The following is a 15,306-nucleotide window of genomic DNA, read 5'->3' as shown; positions in this document are numbered from 1 at the left end:
ATCCAACATATTGGATATTAAGAATAAGAATGCCATTTTTGGAATTTATGTCAATTTAGGAATACACATGATTAGAATTTCATTGCTCTCTAAGACACATGCAAAGAGCGTGGATCAAAAGTGCTCATGTTATATAGCAAGCTTGTGGTTTCCTAGTATAATAAAAAATCTTGCAGAACTTACCTGTTGAAGACATAGTTGGTTCAAACCAAAATACAGTCCAGTGTTAAATGTTGACTGAATGGTTCATTGTTTGGGGAAATCAATCACACATTATTCTTCATTGAGGTTTATAACAGGGCCAGTCAACCTCTGTAAGGATGGATGATAGAATGCATAGACCAAGAACGGCTACACTGCCATTGGGTCTCCAACATAAAGAAGCCAATATTCTAGTAATATAAATGTGGAGTTTGTTGATATCTCACTGGGGTTTGAAGGTTATTTCAGATCTCGCCATCAGACTAAATACAGCAATCTAAAATCAAGGCACTTCACTAGTACAGAGCTAAAGGTCTTTCGATACCTAACCTGCATATGTGTTTCACCTTTAGTGACTCAGAATTAGTAAAGTCCAAGACTCCTTTTATCTGCTTAAGGTAGAATTAATGCCCCAGTCCATGAACATCCGCGTCAGACAATAACAAGAACTCATCACTATATTCACAATGGACTATGAAAACCAAAACTACACTTATTAATTATACGCCATTTGTAATGCTACATAGAACAAGTAATAGCGTCTCCAACAGTGGCGGAATCAAGGTTACAAACATAAATAACTTGTAGGCAGACGACTCAAATTTAACAGCACAAAACATTGTTTTCACTAAATGATTTAAGAAACAAATATAAATAAACAAGCTGCCATGTTTTTCAGGGGATACATTTTTTGTATGATTTTATTGCTTCTATGTTCAGTTCTCAACTGGCATACAGGGAAATATATCTTTAATAGGAACCCTGTGGGTAACAGATGCTATCATTTGTAATTCCGTAAAGTATTTTAAGCCTCCAACAGGACAGTCTCAATCTAAGGATGCTTTGATGAAACAATGAAAATATTTTCAGATTAGTTTTTTTTTAAGAATAAAATAATGAATATATGAAAAATACCATTTACCTGTATTTTTAAGCAAAAACCATTGTGTGAAGGATGTATTTTAGTTAAAAATAATGGCCTTTAGGTTTTAAGATAAAAAAACAGAAAATACAAAGACGTCTAGTTCTCATTTGGTCAGGGAAATTTCACTGTATGCCCCACATTGTCCCAGACAGGAGAGGGTCAACACTGCATGAGCAAATCACATGACAAGGACACGTCAAAATCACATGACTGGTACGGTCATCACCACATGACACAAAGCCAATGGGACAAGTACACAGAAGGCTCAGACACAGTATATTACACCTTGCACACTGGGCACCAAACATGAATTTTTGAAAAAATGCTTACTCTATTCCCCACCCTGTGCCTCCAAAAATGACCCCCAGAGCCAGAATGGTCCCTGCCACTGCACCTATAAGTCTGTTAGTGGCCATGCTCACTGTATGGAGGGAAGACGGAGATTTTGACGAAATGAATAACTTTTCAATAAGGTTAACAAAGCACGATCAGAATTCCACGTACAACGGTGGCGCCCTAGACAGAGGGAATGGTTTACTTCTTTATTGACATTGGTGGCTACTTATAAAAACCCTATTTATTATCCACTAGCTGCAGCCACCAATGGAATACCTCTATTGACTCTTCTGCTTTTACAAATTTCCACCAGAATTGGGCTTAATTCTTAATATATGACATATAGATAATATGATTTGCAAGGTGAACGTATTCCAAAACACAACTTTGTTTTTAATTAATGAGTTCTAGAAAGGATTGGTTTATAATTTTGTTGTTATGATGAAAGGATTGGTTTATAATTTTGTTGTTATGATGTAAGGATTGGTCCATTATTTGTGTCCACTTTGTAGAAGTCACCTCGCAAACCCTCCTGCAGGAGGCTTATACTAGATTGGCATCTATAGCTTATTGGTATATATAACGTGTATAACACTAACCCATTGATTACCATTACATCAAGTACTTTATTTAGATAAAAAATAAACTTTTAAAATGTTTTCTGCAACTGTTATGGGGCATTCAATCAGAACATTAAGATTTCTACCAGGAGATCTACAGATCATTGACGTAGGATTGTAGTGGACCATAGTTCAGTACAAACAACTTATATCCCTAACTCTTAAAAGGTTCTCATTGATGAGAGCGCTAACCATTTTTTTTGTCTGGGCAGGAAGTGACATCTTTGACATGCGGTAATCATGGAGGCACCAGAAAGAGAACACCACTTAGTAGTAACACAAGCCAGTTTTTGTTATATCCAACTGAGTTTCAGCCAGGACCTTATTTGTCACTTTTATTGGATCTACAAAAAGTCTCACCACTGAAAGGCATTGTAAGCTATTGTGCTTCCCTAAAGGTCTCATGCATTTGAGTTAGTCATATACGACTTGATGTGAAGTTTAAAAAAACATTTTGTTTACTTGTCCAGTGGTTCCGTTTTATCCAGTGTATAATTATACTATTATTCTTCAAAAATGACTTAAAACACATTATTTATTGGCTGTCCGGTTGTACTTTTACTAACAGCACTCAGTAATGTTTTGCTATTTTCTGCTTTGTTTTATACATTTTAACTGGAGAGACATGGCGTTTTATACTACTGTGAATTAATAGATGTAGTTATTCTTCTAAAAATGTTTCCAAACAAAACAGATCATTTTTAGTACTATATATATATATATATATATATATACGCCAGTGGGTCTTCTGTTTCATCTTTAACAATGGGTATTTACAGTAATTAGCATTTAGCTAGTGAAGCCTAATAATGTATTTGGGAGTTTTTAAATAGCAAATGGTTGCTCAGAAGAGCAGGTAAACCATGTTGAAAATTGACCTCAGTGTAAGAGGAAAAACAGACGTCACCAATTAAGGTATTATGCGTAGGAAAGTAAGACGATAAACATATTCAAGCAGCTGCCTAGGGCCTATGTTATCATTTCTGCTTTAATGTATTTCTCTATTAACTCATTCTATTCTGGTTCCACGTTTGGTAGCTCCGTCTCAACATAAGTGAGAAACTATGCACTGGACCACTGCTGGTGTCCACCGGCTAGTCTGCCTTATCTTTAAGTATTTTCCTGTTTTGGGGGTCTTTCCTTCCCATCCGACCGAAAAATAAAACAGTGTATCTGCATGTCGGTGCGCTAACGCTCTAAAGCATGTGCTTATGTCAGATTTGAGATAACAAGACAAATATGTACTCTGTCATTGATTTAAAAAGGTCCTTGAGCCTTATTTAACCCTAAGCTCCAAACAATTATATGTACAAAAATAGATTAAATAGAAACATAGATACAGACATATATCTTTTAGTATATCTCACACAGAGGAATTGAATTCTGAGACAAAGGATTCTACCATTTAAGTTAAGGCGTGAATAGTAACTATTGCTTTATCTTTAAATTGACAAAATGTACATTTATTACTTAAAAGGGCCAATATCCTTCTTTTTACATCAGCAACCTTCAAAATTGAATATTTTGATTGTATCCTTCTTATCATCCTATCGCAACTACCTCAAGTTGGTACCTTGACACAACACACAGGTAATTAAAGAGAACAAACCCTTTGGTACGTCTTTCTTCTTGTTGTTGGACTCTTTCTTTGGGTCATAGATACTGCAGTCCGTTCCGGCCCAAGTGGAACTGCATATACAGGTAGCCTCACTGCTACAAACCTAGAATGGAAGCATAAGCCGCATGGGGTTATCACTAGTCAACCATTCTCAGAGCGTTTCTATTTTAAGGGGCAAGCTTTCAAACCACCACATGTGGAAAGGTAAGAATTCTGGTATTGTTAATTACCACAGCTGCCTGTGATGAGATACTGCTATACTTCTTTGCCTAAAATCACTTCCAGTGTTACTAATCCACTTACCCCGTGTCCGGAGCAAACTTTCCAGTTAGACCCCATGGGACAGCTGCTAATGTTTAGTGACTGAATTGGTAGACACTTTCTGTCTAAACACATCATTGATGGGCCACATGGAGTCCCATCTTCCACGTATCCCATATCAGTTTCGTCATCCAAAAGAACATGTGCACCGCTGTTGAATCAAAAACACAAATATAAAACAAACCCTTCTGCTGCAGAACAGGTTGGCATCCTAACAAAATCTGCAACGAGGACCTCTTACGCAGCTGACTCAAGTTTAGTTTATGTCGAAAGTCAAATGCTGATTCATTAATAAGGTCAGTATTAGTATTTGTTTTATCACACTATAGACGTACGTATGTATGTATGTATGTATACATTGTAAACAAATGCACAAAATCTATTTGGAGGATAATAAATAAGATAATGAAAGAAGGGTGCACCCAACAGTTACATAGATGATGGATGCTGATCTCTCTCATTTGACTCCTTTCTCTCTCTCTCTCTCCCACAAGAACAAACTTGCACTTACTTCATCACACTGTGAAACTGCACCAACACTTACATATACCCTAGAATTATACCTGGGAACTTCCAGGCTCCAGCTATCTGGAGCCCTTTCTCTTTGAGTAGGCCGATAATGTCAGTAGACATTAAAAGGAGACAGGGACAGGGGGACATTGCGAGTGGGACCCAGAGATTTCAGGGCCGTGGGCCAGAGACCCAGAGAAGCAGCACATTACCCGAAGTCTCCCAGTGAAATCCAGAAAGTTCCCAGTTACGCCCAGAACGCATTACAGACCCAATCTTCCATGGCAAGTATCCTACTCAATAACAATATGCATCAAAACTTTTACACAAACATCCACCACACACATTCACCAACACTACTTCAAACAGGATCAAATGCATCACTCCCTATTGCGTCCATATGTATACATTTAGTCCTTCCCTAATGGCCGATACTAATCAACCCAATGCAACTTAATTCTATTTATCATTTGTCATTCACATTGACAAAGTAGATGGAAAGACAGATCGGCAGATAGACAGACAAATAGATATACAGACAGATAGAGGCTGACCTAGTACATTTTTCTGGATTATGTTACCTGCAGTCTACCACTCTCCCTTGGTGATTAATATACGTAGGAGATATGTCGCTTTTTAACTGGCCAATACGTGGAATCTTGGATACATTTGTGCAAAGCAAAAACCCACAGAATACGTCACTGTAACATAAAAACAAAGAGAAGACATCACTAAAATGAAATCTTACATCCAAAAGCATATTATTATTATCTAATAAACTATGAGATAATAGTTATTTCAGAGTAAATTGGGATATAGTCTGAGAATGTATGAAGGGAAGCTACTGAAAGCATGCCGAGCACAAATAGCCATAAAACAGAATATGTGCTTTTTAAGGGGTTCAGCAGGAGGTAAAGAGAGGGGCATAGGGGTGGCCAAACCTACCAGGACACATGCCCAGTTTTTACCAAGGCCAACTCCCTTTCAGTCATCCTCCCAACCTCCCCTTTCTGTTTAATAGTGCCGTTCCCTTTAATTCCAACTTACTGTTTGCTGCACTGGATCCAGCGCTCCCCATCTTTCCCACAGTTGCCTTTCTCCGTGCCTTCTGTATTAAGCTTCTCGTAGCAGAACTTGTCTGAACCTGCAGCTTCTACAAGTTGGAAAAAGAAAAACAGAAAAGAGTTGTCTCATACCATGCTTTGTTCACCATGTTGTCCATGATACAATCCGACAACAAACTGTAATGGTACATCCAACAACTGTAAGGGTTCTCACAAACATACCAGATTTTTTGGCATTAAAACAGGTTCTAAGAGAAATAATAGAGGGCCTCCTAACTGCATTGCTTTTAAATGTGGAAAGGGGGTTTTCCTAGACTCCTACAAGATGTGAGACACCCATACTAACGTTAAACAGGACTTCACAAGCTTACCATGAATACACCCCACGCATAAACTAAATGCTCAATATATAAACCATACACATGACAGCCATGCAGTTCACATGGTTAGTTAGGGGTTTCATATGTGTCAATAGAATATTCTGTGCACATGGATTGCGTCTCTTTTAGAAATACCAAACTTGCCAACTTAAGGGTTTGCCAACTGGAATTGAAGGAATAGAGCAGGGAGAAATTGTAAAAATGCATTTGTAGGAGTCCCTACATTACATTAAGAATGGAAAGATAACTGAGTGAAATGTATAATTCCATTAAACTGTAACAATACAGTATGATATACTAAAGGTACATACATTTAACAGGGTGCATGACTTATTTTCTATGGCGATAATGTGTTTTTGATATATTACAAAGGTTTTGCTGGTTGTAAATGATCGAAATGGATTCGTTTGGTCATGTGCAGGCAGTACAGTTACATAGAATCGGTGTACTGATCATCTAAAGCCCAGGCAGGATAGGCTTGAGTTGTATACATTGGAGTCGATTAAAATAACATGCTGCGTGCAGATTATCAGCAACTGATAGAAAAAAACCTGTATGTATATTACACATCTGTACAACCAATGTCATATATGTATAAATGTCTCATAGCATTGGTTTCTTTTTAGTGAACAGCCCTGATTTTTAAAAATCATTGAAGACTGATATGCTTGGCCCGTGGCAGCTAATATCAGCATATACTGGAGAAATTGTGGTGCCCCAAATGTGCTCCAGGTTGCCTTAGGTGGCCCTAAGTATCTTATTGTTAAAATAACAAGAAATGGCAATTTGTTTCCACGTCTCAATCTTCATACATAAAATGCAATGCATTACTGACACCAAACAGTGATGACAATTCATAAAACGCACAAAAAAGAACAAAGTGTAAAACCTACTAGATCCCCAGATGTGTTTGCATTGATTGTCTCTTGTCTTGCATTCCCCGTTGTAACAGCGTCCCTACGATATAGTTAAATTATAGTTAGATGACACACAAAACGACATGATGTTTCAAATAGACCTAAAAGAACTTTTTGTTTAAAACTTAAAAAGTGATTTGCAATAAGGGGATGGGTCCTGAAGAGTTATTTTCAATTTTTTTAATTTTTTTTACATTTTTTAATACATTTTAAGACATCTCACTCTTAGCCTATGTTGGTGTACAACAAAAGATAGTAGCATATTATTCTAAGATTCTAAGAAACTGATAGAACGATAAGAGTAAGCAAATAGATGTCTTTGATCTTTAAGACACATAAAACACTACAGAGGTTAAAACTAATAATAAAAGCCAGAAACATGTATGTATGTGTATGTAACCCAAGCTGGGATGACTTCACCTGGTTGGAATCACAGGAGTATCCATCTTGTTTATGAAGGTTAGGCGGACACTAGAAATAAACCAACAGGACCACGTCAAAAGCAATCAACAATATAATTGTCCCTGTCACGTGGAAGGAATCATGTTTGACCATGTATAAAATGGGAAATCTATGGGGTTTTTTTATTTCTACCATATATTTTTCCACAAACTGTTCATGAGATCCAGTAAAACCTGTTTTTAGTAGAGTCATTTTATCAAGATTTTGTGTTTATTAAACCATAAAACAATGTAAAGCAAATTAAATGAGTGAATAAAAAACATAAATTAGATTTAAAATATCCTGTAAGCTTAATAAAAAGGGAAATGTATATTTTTATTGCCAGGAGCCATGGGGCTTTAAACTAGATACCCTGTATGGTAGGTTTTACAACTAACCATTACACCACAGAGTGGCTTTTGGATCGGTGGAGTCTCTGCCTTCCCATGGACACTGGATGCCTACCTGCACCCGTCACACCTGTCCCTCATTCTGGCAATTAATGGTCTATATAACTTGCGCATGCACCCAGCCTCTTTGCTACAGCATTGAACTTCCTGGCCTTGTGTGTTGATGGATTTTGATAACAGAGCTGATTCTCTGTTTGGACTCTGACAACGAACCTGGTTTCCTTTTGTACTGTGTTAATTCTGCCTACCTGTTATCTCCCCAGCTTGCCTACAGACCAACCCTGCCTTCTCCAGTCCTTTGACTTTGTCTCTGACCATGGTTATATATTGTATGTATATATATATATATATATATATATATATATATATATATATATATATTCTGATACTTCAGTGACTCGTGGGGCCTACCTGATACCCAAAGAATTCCACTTCTCTGTCTAGAGACATTTGTATCTATCTGCTCCTAAGCTGGACAGACAGCGGTGAAGACCCTTCACTATCCTGACTAGGTTCTACCTCCGCTTCTCTACACCCCATTGCCTTTTTTACAGACCCCACTGCCGTCTGCCTATACCTGGGAATCTCTTCCGACCCTCCCTGCTTCTACAGCAGACAGCTATCTGCAACTAGGCACTTTATCACCTTTCTGCCACCAGCTGAGTTCTGCCCCTGCACCGAGACTCCAATCTGACCCAGTACCCCCAGTTGTGACATTTATAGGCAGCAAACTAGTTTAATAAGAGGCCTTAACATGTTTTTGTTACTGAATAGTATACCTTATTTTAACATACACTACTAATTAAATTACTTCTTATCTCTATTATTAAAATATTAAAACAGAAAAAGTCCATAAAAGCAAACTTTTTAAAAGATTCTATGCTATTACAGGTAAAGTATGATAAAGTGCTAGTGAAATGACTATACTAAACCGTAATCATAGGTTTTCAGCAGTACCTGCCCTGAATCCCCGGTGCAGTACTCCGTAATATCGCAGTCATTCACCGCGTTGCGACAATCATACTCCCTCGGAAGGAACTGCAAAGCAGGCAGCATGTGAGACCTGAGAACAGAAATTCTCGTTCCTGCAGGATTTCTCATAATCAACATCATTTTAGTATGCACGGAAAAGGTTCACGGTATATGAAGGTGACGGCGAATGAACAGTAAACAAGATATTGCAGGATTATTTTCTGAAGGTCATTGACAAATTAGAAAGTAACATACAGTATATAAGATGAAAACTACTTTAAATGACATGAGTGCTGCTGCCCTGCTATCAGTTTGTGTGTATATATAATGTATATACATTAAACTGTTAGATAGGGTCAAATAAGATAAGGTGAATTTATTATTATTAAAGACCCAAAGTGTGCAATAGATAGAAAAGTTAGGGAGATAAAATGTTTCATCTATTTTAAGGATTTCAGTGGTCTTCCAAACCTGTCCTGTAGCAGATTGCATTTTAGGTTAAAACGCCTCTGTCTTCGGCACTTCTACTCACCAAGCATGATGTGTTACAGCAGGGTCCATCGCTACAATGAGCTCCATTAGACAGGGAGCATTTCTTACAGCAATCTCCAAAGCAATCCTGAGAGAATCCAAGAGGAAGACATTACATAGTGGGAATAATGTAGGGCACTTTATAGTATAGTTGGCAGTTTAAAGCTGCAGTTTCACTTATGCTCAGAATACATTGGAAATATTCTTTAAGAATTTTGTTTATCTACAGACCTCTTGGGTTGCCGTAGTTGGCAGCCATGTGATATCTTGGGTAACGTTCCTGCTCAAGTACCACACTGCCCTGATTCTTTACGGCAATGCTAAAGCAGTCCTGCTTAATTCTTCCCTCTATAGACTCTCACTAGTTAAGACTGAGCTATTCTATAACAGTTGAGTGGGCAAAGATAACAGAGCGGCACATGGCAAATATTTAGATGTGAAAAACTTTGCATTATGTCAAAACTAGAGAAAAAATATTTTAATGTTATACTAGTGATAAATTATTTTGGCAGGAGTTCTCCTTTGGACAAGTAGATCTGTACAAATCTGTAAGATCTGCAAAATCTGTAAATAAGAAAAATATTCAAACGATCAAAAAATTATTTCCACAAAAGGGTTTGAGTCTTTAATAAAAGAATGTAAAGTATTTCTTATAATTCAATGAGTACATAAAACAAAATTAAACATGGAGCCACCACTTTTGTTTTGATAAGCAGTGCTTTTATCTGAGACATCTCTAGTACAAAGCTGAATATACTGAAAAAACATTTGTTTAAAACCCACCAATTATGTAGGTAACGGAACTACCTGAATGCAGCACAACATTACGAAACCATACTGCAAATATCTGTGTGTAATATTTGATAAAATGAAATCAAGGACATGCCTAGTAGTATGTGCTTTGTTTATCCATCATGGGGACAGCTAGCACACAAACTGGCCTGGGATAGGTTTCACCTGGTCTTTCTATATAGTGGAGATCACTATTTGTTCCTATTTTCGTACCACGCCATGGTAACAATATATTGTTTTGCTTATAACAGAACCAAATCTCAGGGCCCAGCAGGATCATAGGGTTTGTAGAACAAAGTATTAGAATCACACCTGTTTGCAGACATAGCAATATTAGAATAGATTGGGATGATTCAACATTATAACATTCTAGTTGAGTTAATTGCACTTACTAATCGGAAACCGCAGTCACACTCTTCTCCTGCCTCCACATAACCATTTCCACATTCTGCCGTCTCAAACAGCTGATGGAGAGAAATATAAAAATATGTTAAAAACTGAATGGTGGTGCCATGGCGTGGCTGTTGGTGCCTCTTTAGATGGTTATTACTTGCACCTTTACCTCCAAACCTCCAAAATCATCATGGAAACTCTGCCATAGACAGGCCTAACTTGTTATTGGCCATAAATTAGACTTGGCCATCTGCTAATGATGGCTCATCTAGGACAATCGATTGTTTGTGGGAGCCACCTTGGCCGGATACCCTCAAACAAGTAATATGGGAATGAAGATATTACACGTTCCAAAGGTGTATTCTCCATTGTTTCTGAACTAATGTAAGTCATTGGATAAAATCTGCCATTCAAGAAATTGATTAGTTGCCATACTTTCCAAATGTGAAGTACGACATGCCATTTGTGCACTACGGAAGGCCATGTGACATGAAAAGTTAATAACTTTTCCATAAGTATATATTTATGCAAGAAACATGTAGTTACAATACAGATGATTATATACCTTAGTTGGTCTATTAAAAAGACAGGCTCCTCCACCACGGACGAGGAATTCTTTGTACTCAGCGATGCTACATTTTGAAAACTTTCGTGAATGGTACACTCTAAAAAGTAGAAAGAAAAAATGGGGTGAAACAAATAGATTATCATCTCTCGTATTATTACATGCATTGTGATTTGTATGTCCATCGCCAGCTGTGATAAGGATTATAGTGGACACAGAGCTATCCATGGAAATTCTATAACCTTGCTAAGGGCTCGGCCTTAAGTTCCCTGTTTAAGCCTTGATCATAGTTTGGACTGAATGAATACCACCTTATTTTAGAAGCACCTTGGACTTTTTATATACACAGTATTCATGTTTCACAACAAAGCCAAGATGGTGATCACTGCCATAGTATACAGCTTATGAAAGTAGTCACTTGTATTATGCTATAAAAAGTCTCCATAAACGTATAAATGCAAGGTTACGAAACACACCAAGTGCATACTATAGGAACGCTTTTCTCAGGAGGTCAGCAGATTCTTACCCTGTCTCCTCCATGATGCATCCCCCAAAGTTTTCTGTACAGTCACATTCTTCTAAAAGACCATTCACAACCAGAAGCATTAGAAAACAATAAAAAAAGAACAGTGAAAAAGAAGATAAGAAGGGTAAGTGAAAATCATGAAACTTGATGAATAAATAACTATTACATACATTGTATAGAGGAGGCAGAGTAAACTTAAACTATTGCCACCATGATTATGCTCTTTCATAGATTTGCTATAAAACACTCCAGACATGAATCTGGATTGAAAGTGTAATTTACTTTTAAGCAGGGTACAGATATCCCAAGCAGAGAGACAAAACCTCATTCGGCGGGAACCTTGTTGTCCAAAATAGAAGCTGCTGCCATGCATATGGAAAACCCCATAACCACATCTGAGAGCTACTGGTTCCAAGGGTAGACTGGCAAATTGCAAGCCCAACAAAATGTAGCGGACCAAAGAACATTTGCCACACAGGCAGTGACGTATTCTGGCCTAGGCCGACTAAGCGGCAGTCCCCCTGCTGTCAAACCGGGGGGCAAATCGCCCTTGTTCAATGGACCTGCCCATTTACCCTATGGTGGCAGTGTTGACTCAGCACAGCCCCCGTAGTCCTCATTAAAAGGCACTGTGCGGCTTTAAGAGGTTATGTCATATCCAGACGGGTCTTTTAAGGCAGTGCGTACTCGATGAGGTTGGGCCTAGGACAGCGCAGAAGGTAAATCAGGGTTTAGTACTGGACAAAAAGGCTGCTTAACAAACTGGCTGAAAGTGTTTCCAGAATGCAGCCTTGGTACAGGTAAAGAAGAACAGGTAGCATTGCCATATCACAGGAGCCTGATGAGTAATTGTCACCCCAAACTTCCTAATGTTAGGACCTATTTTACTAATCTGGCCATTCAGTTGCCAAAAGTTTTCCACTAGATTGGAATGGCCAATCTGAGTCAATCTGTTTCAAAATGTCCCCGCTTTAATTAGGTTGAAAAAGAAAAAAGTTCTGACCTCGTACTTACTTGGTTTCAGTTTTCGTGACGCTGGCTCCCACTGAATGCCAAGGTTTTGTGCTAGACTTTGGGCCAATTGTTGTGCCATTGACAACAGAATCCCATACTGTGGACAAAACAAAAAGGGCTAATGTTTTCCATAGCTTAGTAAGTACTGTTTAAAACAGCACGTAGCTAACTACCAATTAACTAACGGCATTATACTGAGCCATAATCACTACTGTGTATATAATTTACATGTATATCAATTAAATAGCTCGATAGCACACTAATCAATATAATACATACATGTTAACACTAGAATCGTAAACACAACAAGAGACAGAAAGAGAAAACAAGAACAAATAGTATTAAGATGAAATAAAACCCTCTACAACTTAATTTTTAAACATTTTCATGAAATCTTGCTCAAACAACTTCTAATAAAAAAATAAAACATTATAGGTCTTTAATTGTACTGTATATATACAAGGAAGATAGAACGCCAAAGTTTTGACAGTTTACTGTGAATATGTATCCTCTCTTATTCGATCAATAAATACATCACAATAACTAATCTTTGTTTTTGCTGTGCATTATATGGGCTATTCTACCAAATATTACATTCGTAGACAGCCATAATGCAAGAAACACATGCGACTTGGGCATTTATGTATTTAATTTTACTGGAGATAGTGGATTAATCTCAGTATCAGATTCATTTATTTTGGCAATTACCTCATTCACCCCAACTCCTCTGGAGATGGAGCATACTCCTCCAAAGTAGCTCATGCTGCTCCTTTTGTAATGAAATGTTCCGTTCCTTAACAGAAAGGGCAAGACACACTGATATTATAGCATTCTTGCAATAATAAAGGAATATGCACTGTAAGTAAACAAGACCGTGAATACATGTTACATTAGTAGAAAACGTGGCCATCATCATCATCCACAGAACATTAAAGGTCAGTAGGTACATACGACAAAAGATGCACAGCATCGGCGTGCTGTTTGATGTGGTTCTGTCGATATTTAGAGAAGTCACGTAGCATCTTCATAGGGTCAGGACCAATAGGGATACGATCCTTGTCTGTCCACGTTTCAACAGCAACCAAAACCACGCGTGTGTTCAACTGCTCCTTGTAAATCTGAAGGCACAGAAGGGGTGGGTATAGGAACAGAACACTGGGTGAAAATAACACAACTAATCCATTACTAATGGAGGAACAACAAACAGTGGGAAAAGCTAAAGGAATGGTAAGGAGAATGGGTGTGTATAATTGGTATAGAACAGGGTTACCCAAATTTAATAAAGATACATAAAAAGATAGGACGTGAGGATAGATTGAAGACCATAAATGAAGGGTCTAAATCCAGCTCTGGTCAATAACCCTTGTTTGCAATTTACAAGTACAAAGTGACAAGATCTTTCCCACATCTTCTAAATATTCCGTACTAGGTTTAAAAAATTGATAGTTCACAGCTTACGTTGTATGACATGGAAAGCATCTTATGAGATCTTTAATAATGGGGTTTGGGATGCAATCATTTCATAACACAATCATCATTAATCAATGCACTTGATCTCAGCGCATCCATCATTATTGTATCAAGGAACTTTCAGAGATAATGTCTATGTGTTACTCCAACTTCATGGTTTCATGGTGATTTTCACTCAGTTAAATGTACTCCTATAATAGACTGATGTGATAATATTTTATATATATATTTTAGATAATATGGGAGTCATTTCTGTGGGGGTCAGATTATCGTACTGCACTACGGAATATAACGGCACTATATAAATCAATAAATGATAACAATATAACTCCAAAGACGGAAGATTTTAGTAAGTAATGTTAAGTTAAGTTGGTTTCATTAATAAATGGCAGTAACCAAATAGACTATAAATACTACATTTATCACAACACATGTGCAAATTCACGTAAACATAGTTACTTTCATCAATACTCTTTGATAATATCAATTGCCCATAATAACCCTCATTTTAAATTGCTCTGAATTATCAAGAGTGGCCAACGCAGTTCTGAAGAACCAAATTATAAGCACAGAACATCAGTTTCATGAATCGAGAACAAGCACCCCATTATATTTATGGTATAATTACAGGAACTCTCTGCTTCAATGTCGTCGATAGATTTTCAGCTCTTAAAAACATAATTGGCCTATTCCTCTCTTCACTACTTTTAATAGTATGTTTTTTCTTTGACCCGGACAATAACATGACATCATTGTATTTGTTTTGCCCCACCAAATATGAATGTTGTATCGATAAAGAATTTAAGAAAAATACTTAAATACTGTATACAACACATTTTGAATAAACCCATAAAATCACAGTTGATGGGAACCCCCTTTTATTGTACAGTATGGGTGTTGATTTTTAGTATTGTAAATTCCTATCAGTCATGAAATTATATTTGATGAGCACTTAGAGAGAGAAAAAATACCGCTTTGGTGTGTGGCAGTATAGTGTCATGTCTGGCAGTATAGTGTCAAAGTGCATTAAAAAATCATTTTTATTAATATTTTTGCTTTGTGGAACTCTGAATCCAACTCAAAGCTGAACAATAAGACATATATTCGGGGTTAAATATAAAAAACAACCAATTGTACACTGGTCTTCTCAGCATTGCAACTAGTGAAATGTTCATGTATTTTATTTATACTCTGAACAAAAGCTCCAGACAAGTTAATTAGGGCATTTTGAAGGCATATACAATAAATGTATACATTCTCTGGACAATAAAGGAAAAAAAAGGAGACTAAGATTAAGATG

General features: G+C 37.2%; 1 protein-coding gene across 1 annotated transcript in view; it reads right to left on the bottom strand.

The window, feature by feature from the left end:
* Positions 1-15,306, bottom strand: part of ADAM23 (ADAM metallopeptidase domain 23) — a 64,660-nt gene that overhangs the window by 8,615 nt on the left and 40,739 nt on the right. The window contains exons 11-24 of the mRNA XM_053470911.1: positions 13,488-13,654; positions 13,245-13,329; positions 12,537-12,633; positions 11,523-11,574; positions 10,997-11,096; positions 10,431-10,502; positions 9,248-9,334; positions 8,701-8,781; positions 7,313-7,363; positions 6,869-6,932; positions 5,579-5,684; positions 5,113-5,232; positions 4,004-4,172; positions 3,692-3,803 (exon numbers count right to left, since the gene is read on the bottom strand). Of these exons, the coding sequence (XP_053326886.1) occupies positions 3,692-3,803; positions 4,004-4,172; positions 5,113-5,232; positions 5,579-5,684; positions 6,869-6,932; positions 7,313-7,363; positions 8,701-8,781; positions 9,248-9,334; positions 10,431-10,502; positions 10,997-11,096; positions 11,523-11,574; positions 12,537-12,633; positions 13,245-13,329; positions 13,488-13,654 (1,363 nt within the window). The remainder of the gene's footprint in view (positions 1-3,691; positions 3,804-4,003; positions 4,173-5,112; positions 5,233-5,578; positions 5,685-6,868; positions 6,933-7,312; positions 7,364-8,700; positions 8,782-9,247; positions 9,335-10,430; positions 10,503-10,996; positions 11,097-11,522; positions 11,575-12,536; positions 12,634-13,244; positions 13,330-13,487; positions 13,655-15,306) is intronic.

This window comes from Spea bombifrons, chromosome 7 (genome assembly GCF_027358695.1).
Source record: "Spea bombifrons isolate aSpeBom1 chromosome 7, aSpeBom1.2.pri, whole genome shotgun sequence".
In the NCBI taxonomy this organism is placed as follows: domain Eukaryota; kingdom Metazoa; phylum Chordata; class Amphibia; order Anura; family Pelobatidae; genus Spea; species Spea bombifrons.
The sequence above is the reverse complement of the archived record's forward strand: the minus strand, read 5'-3'. Positions and strand labels throughout refer to the sequence as shown.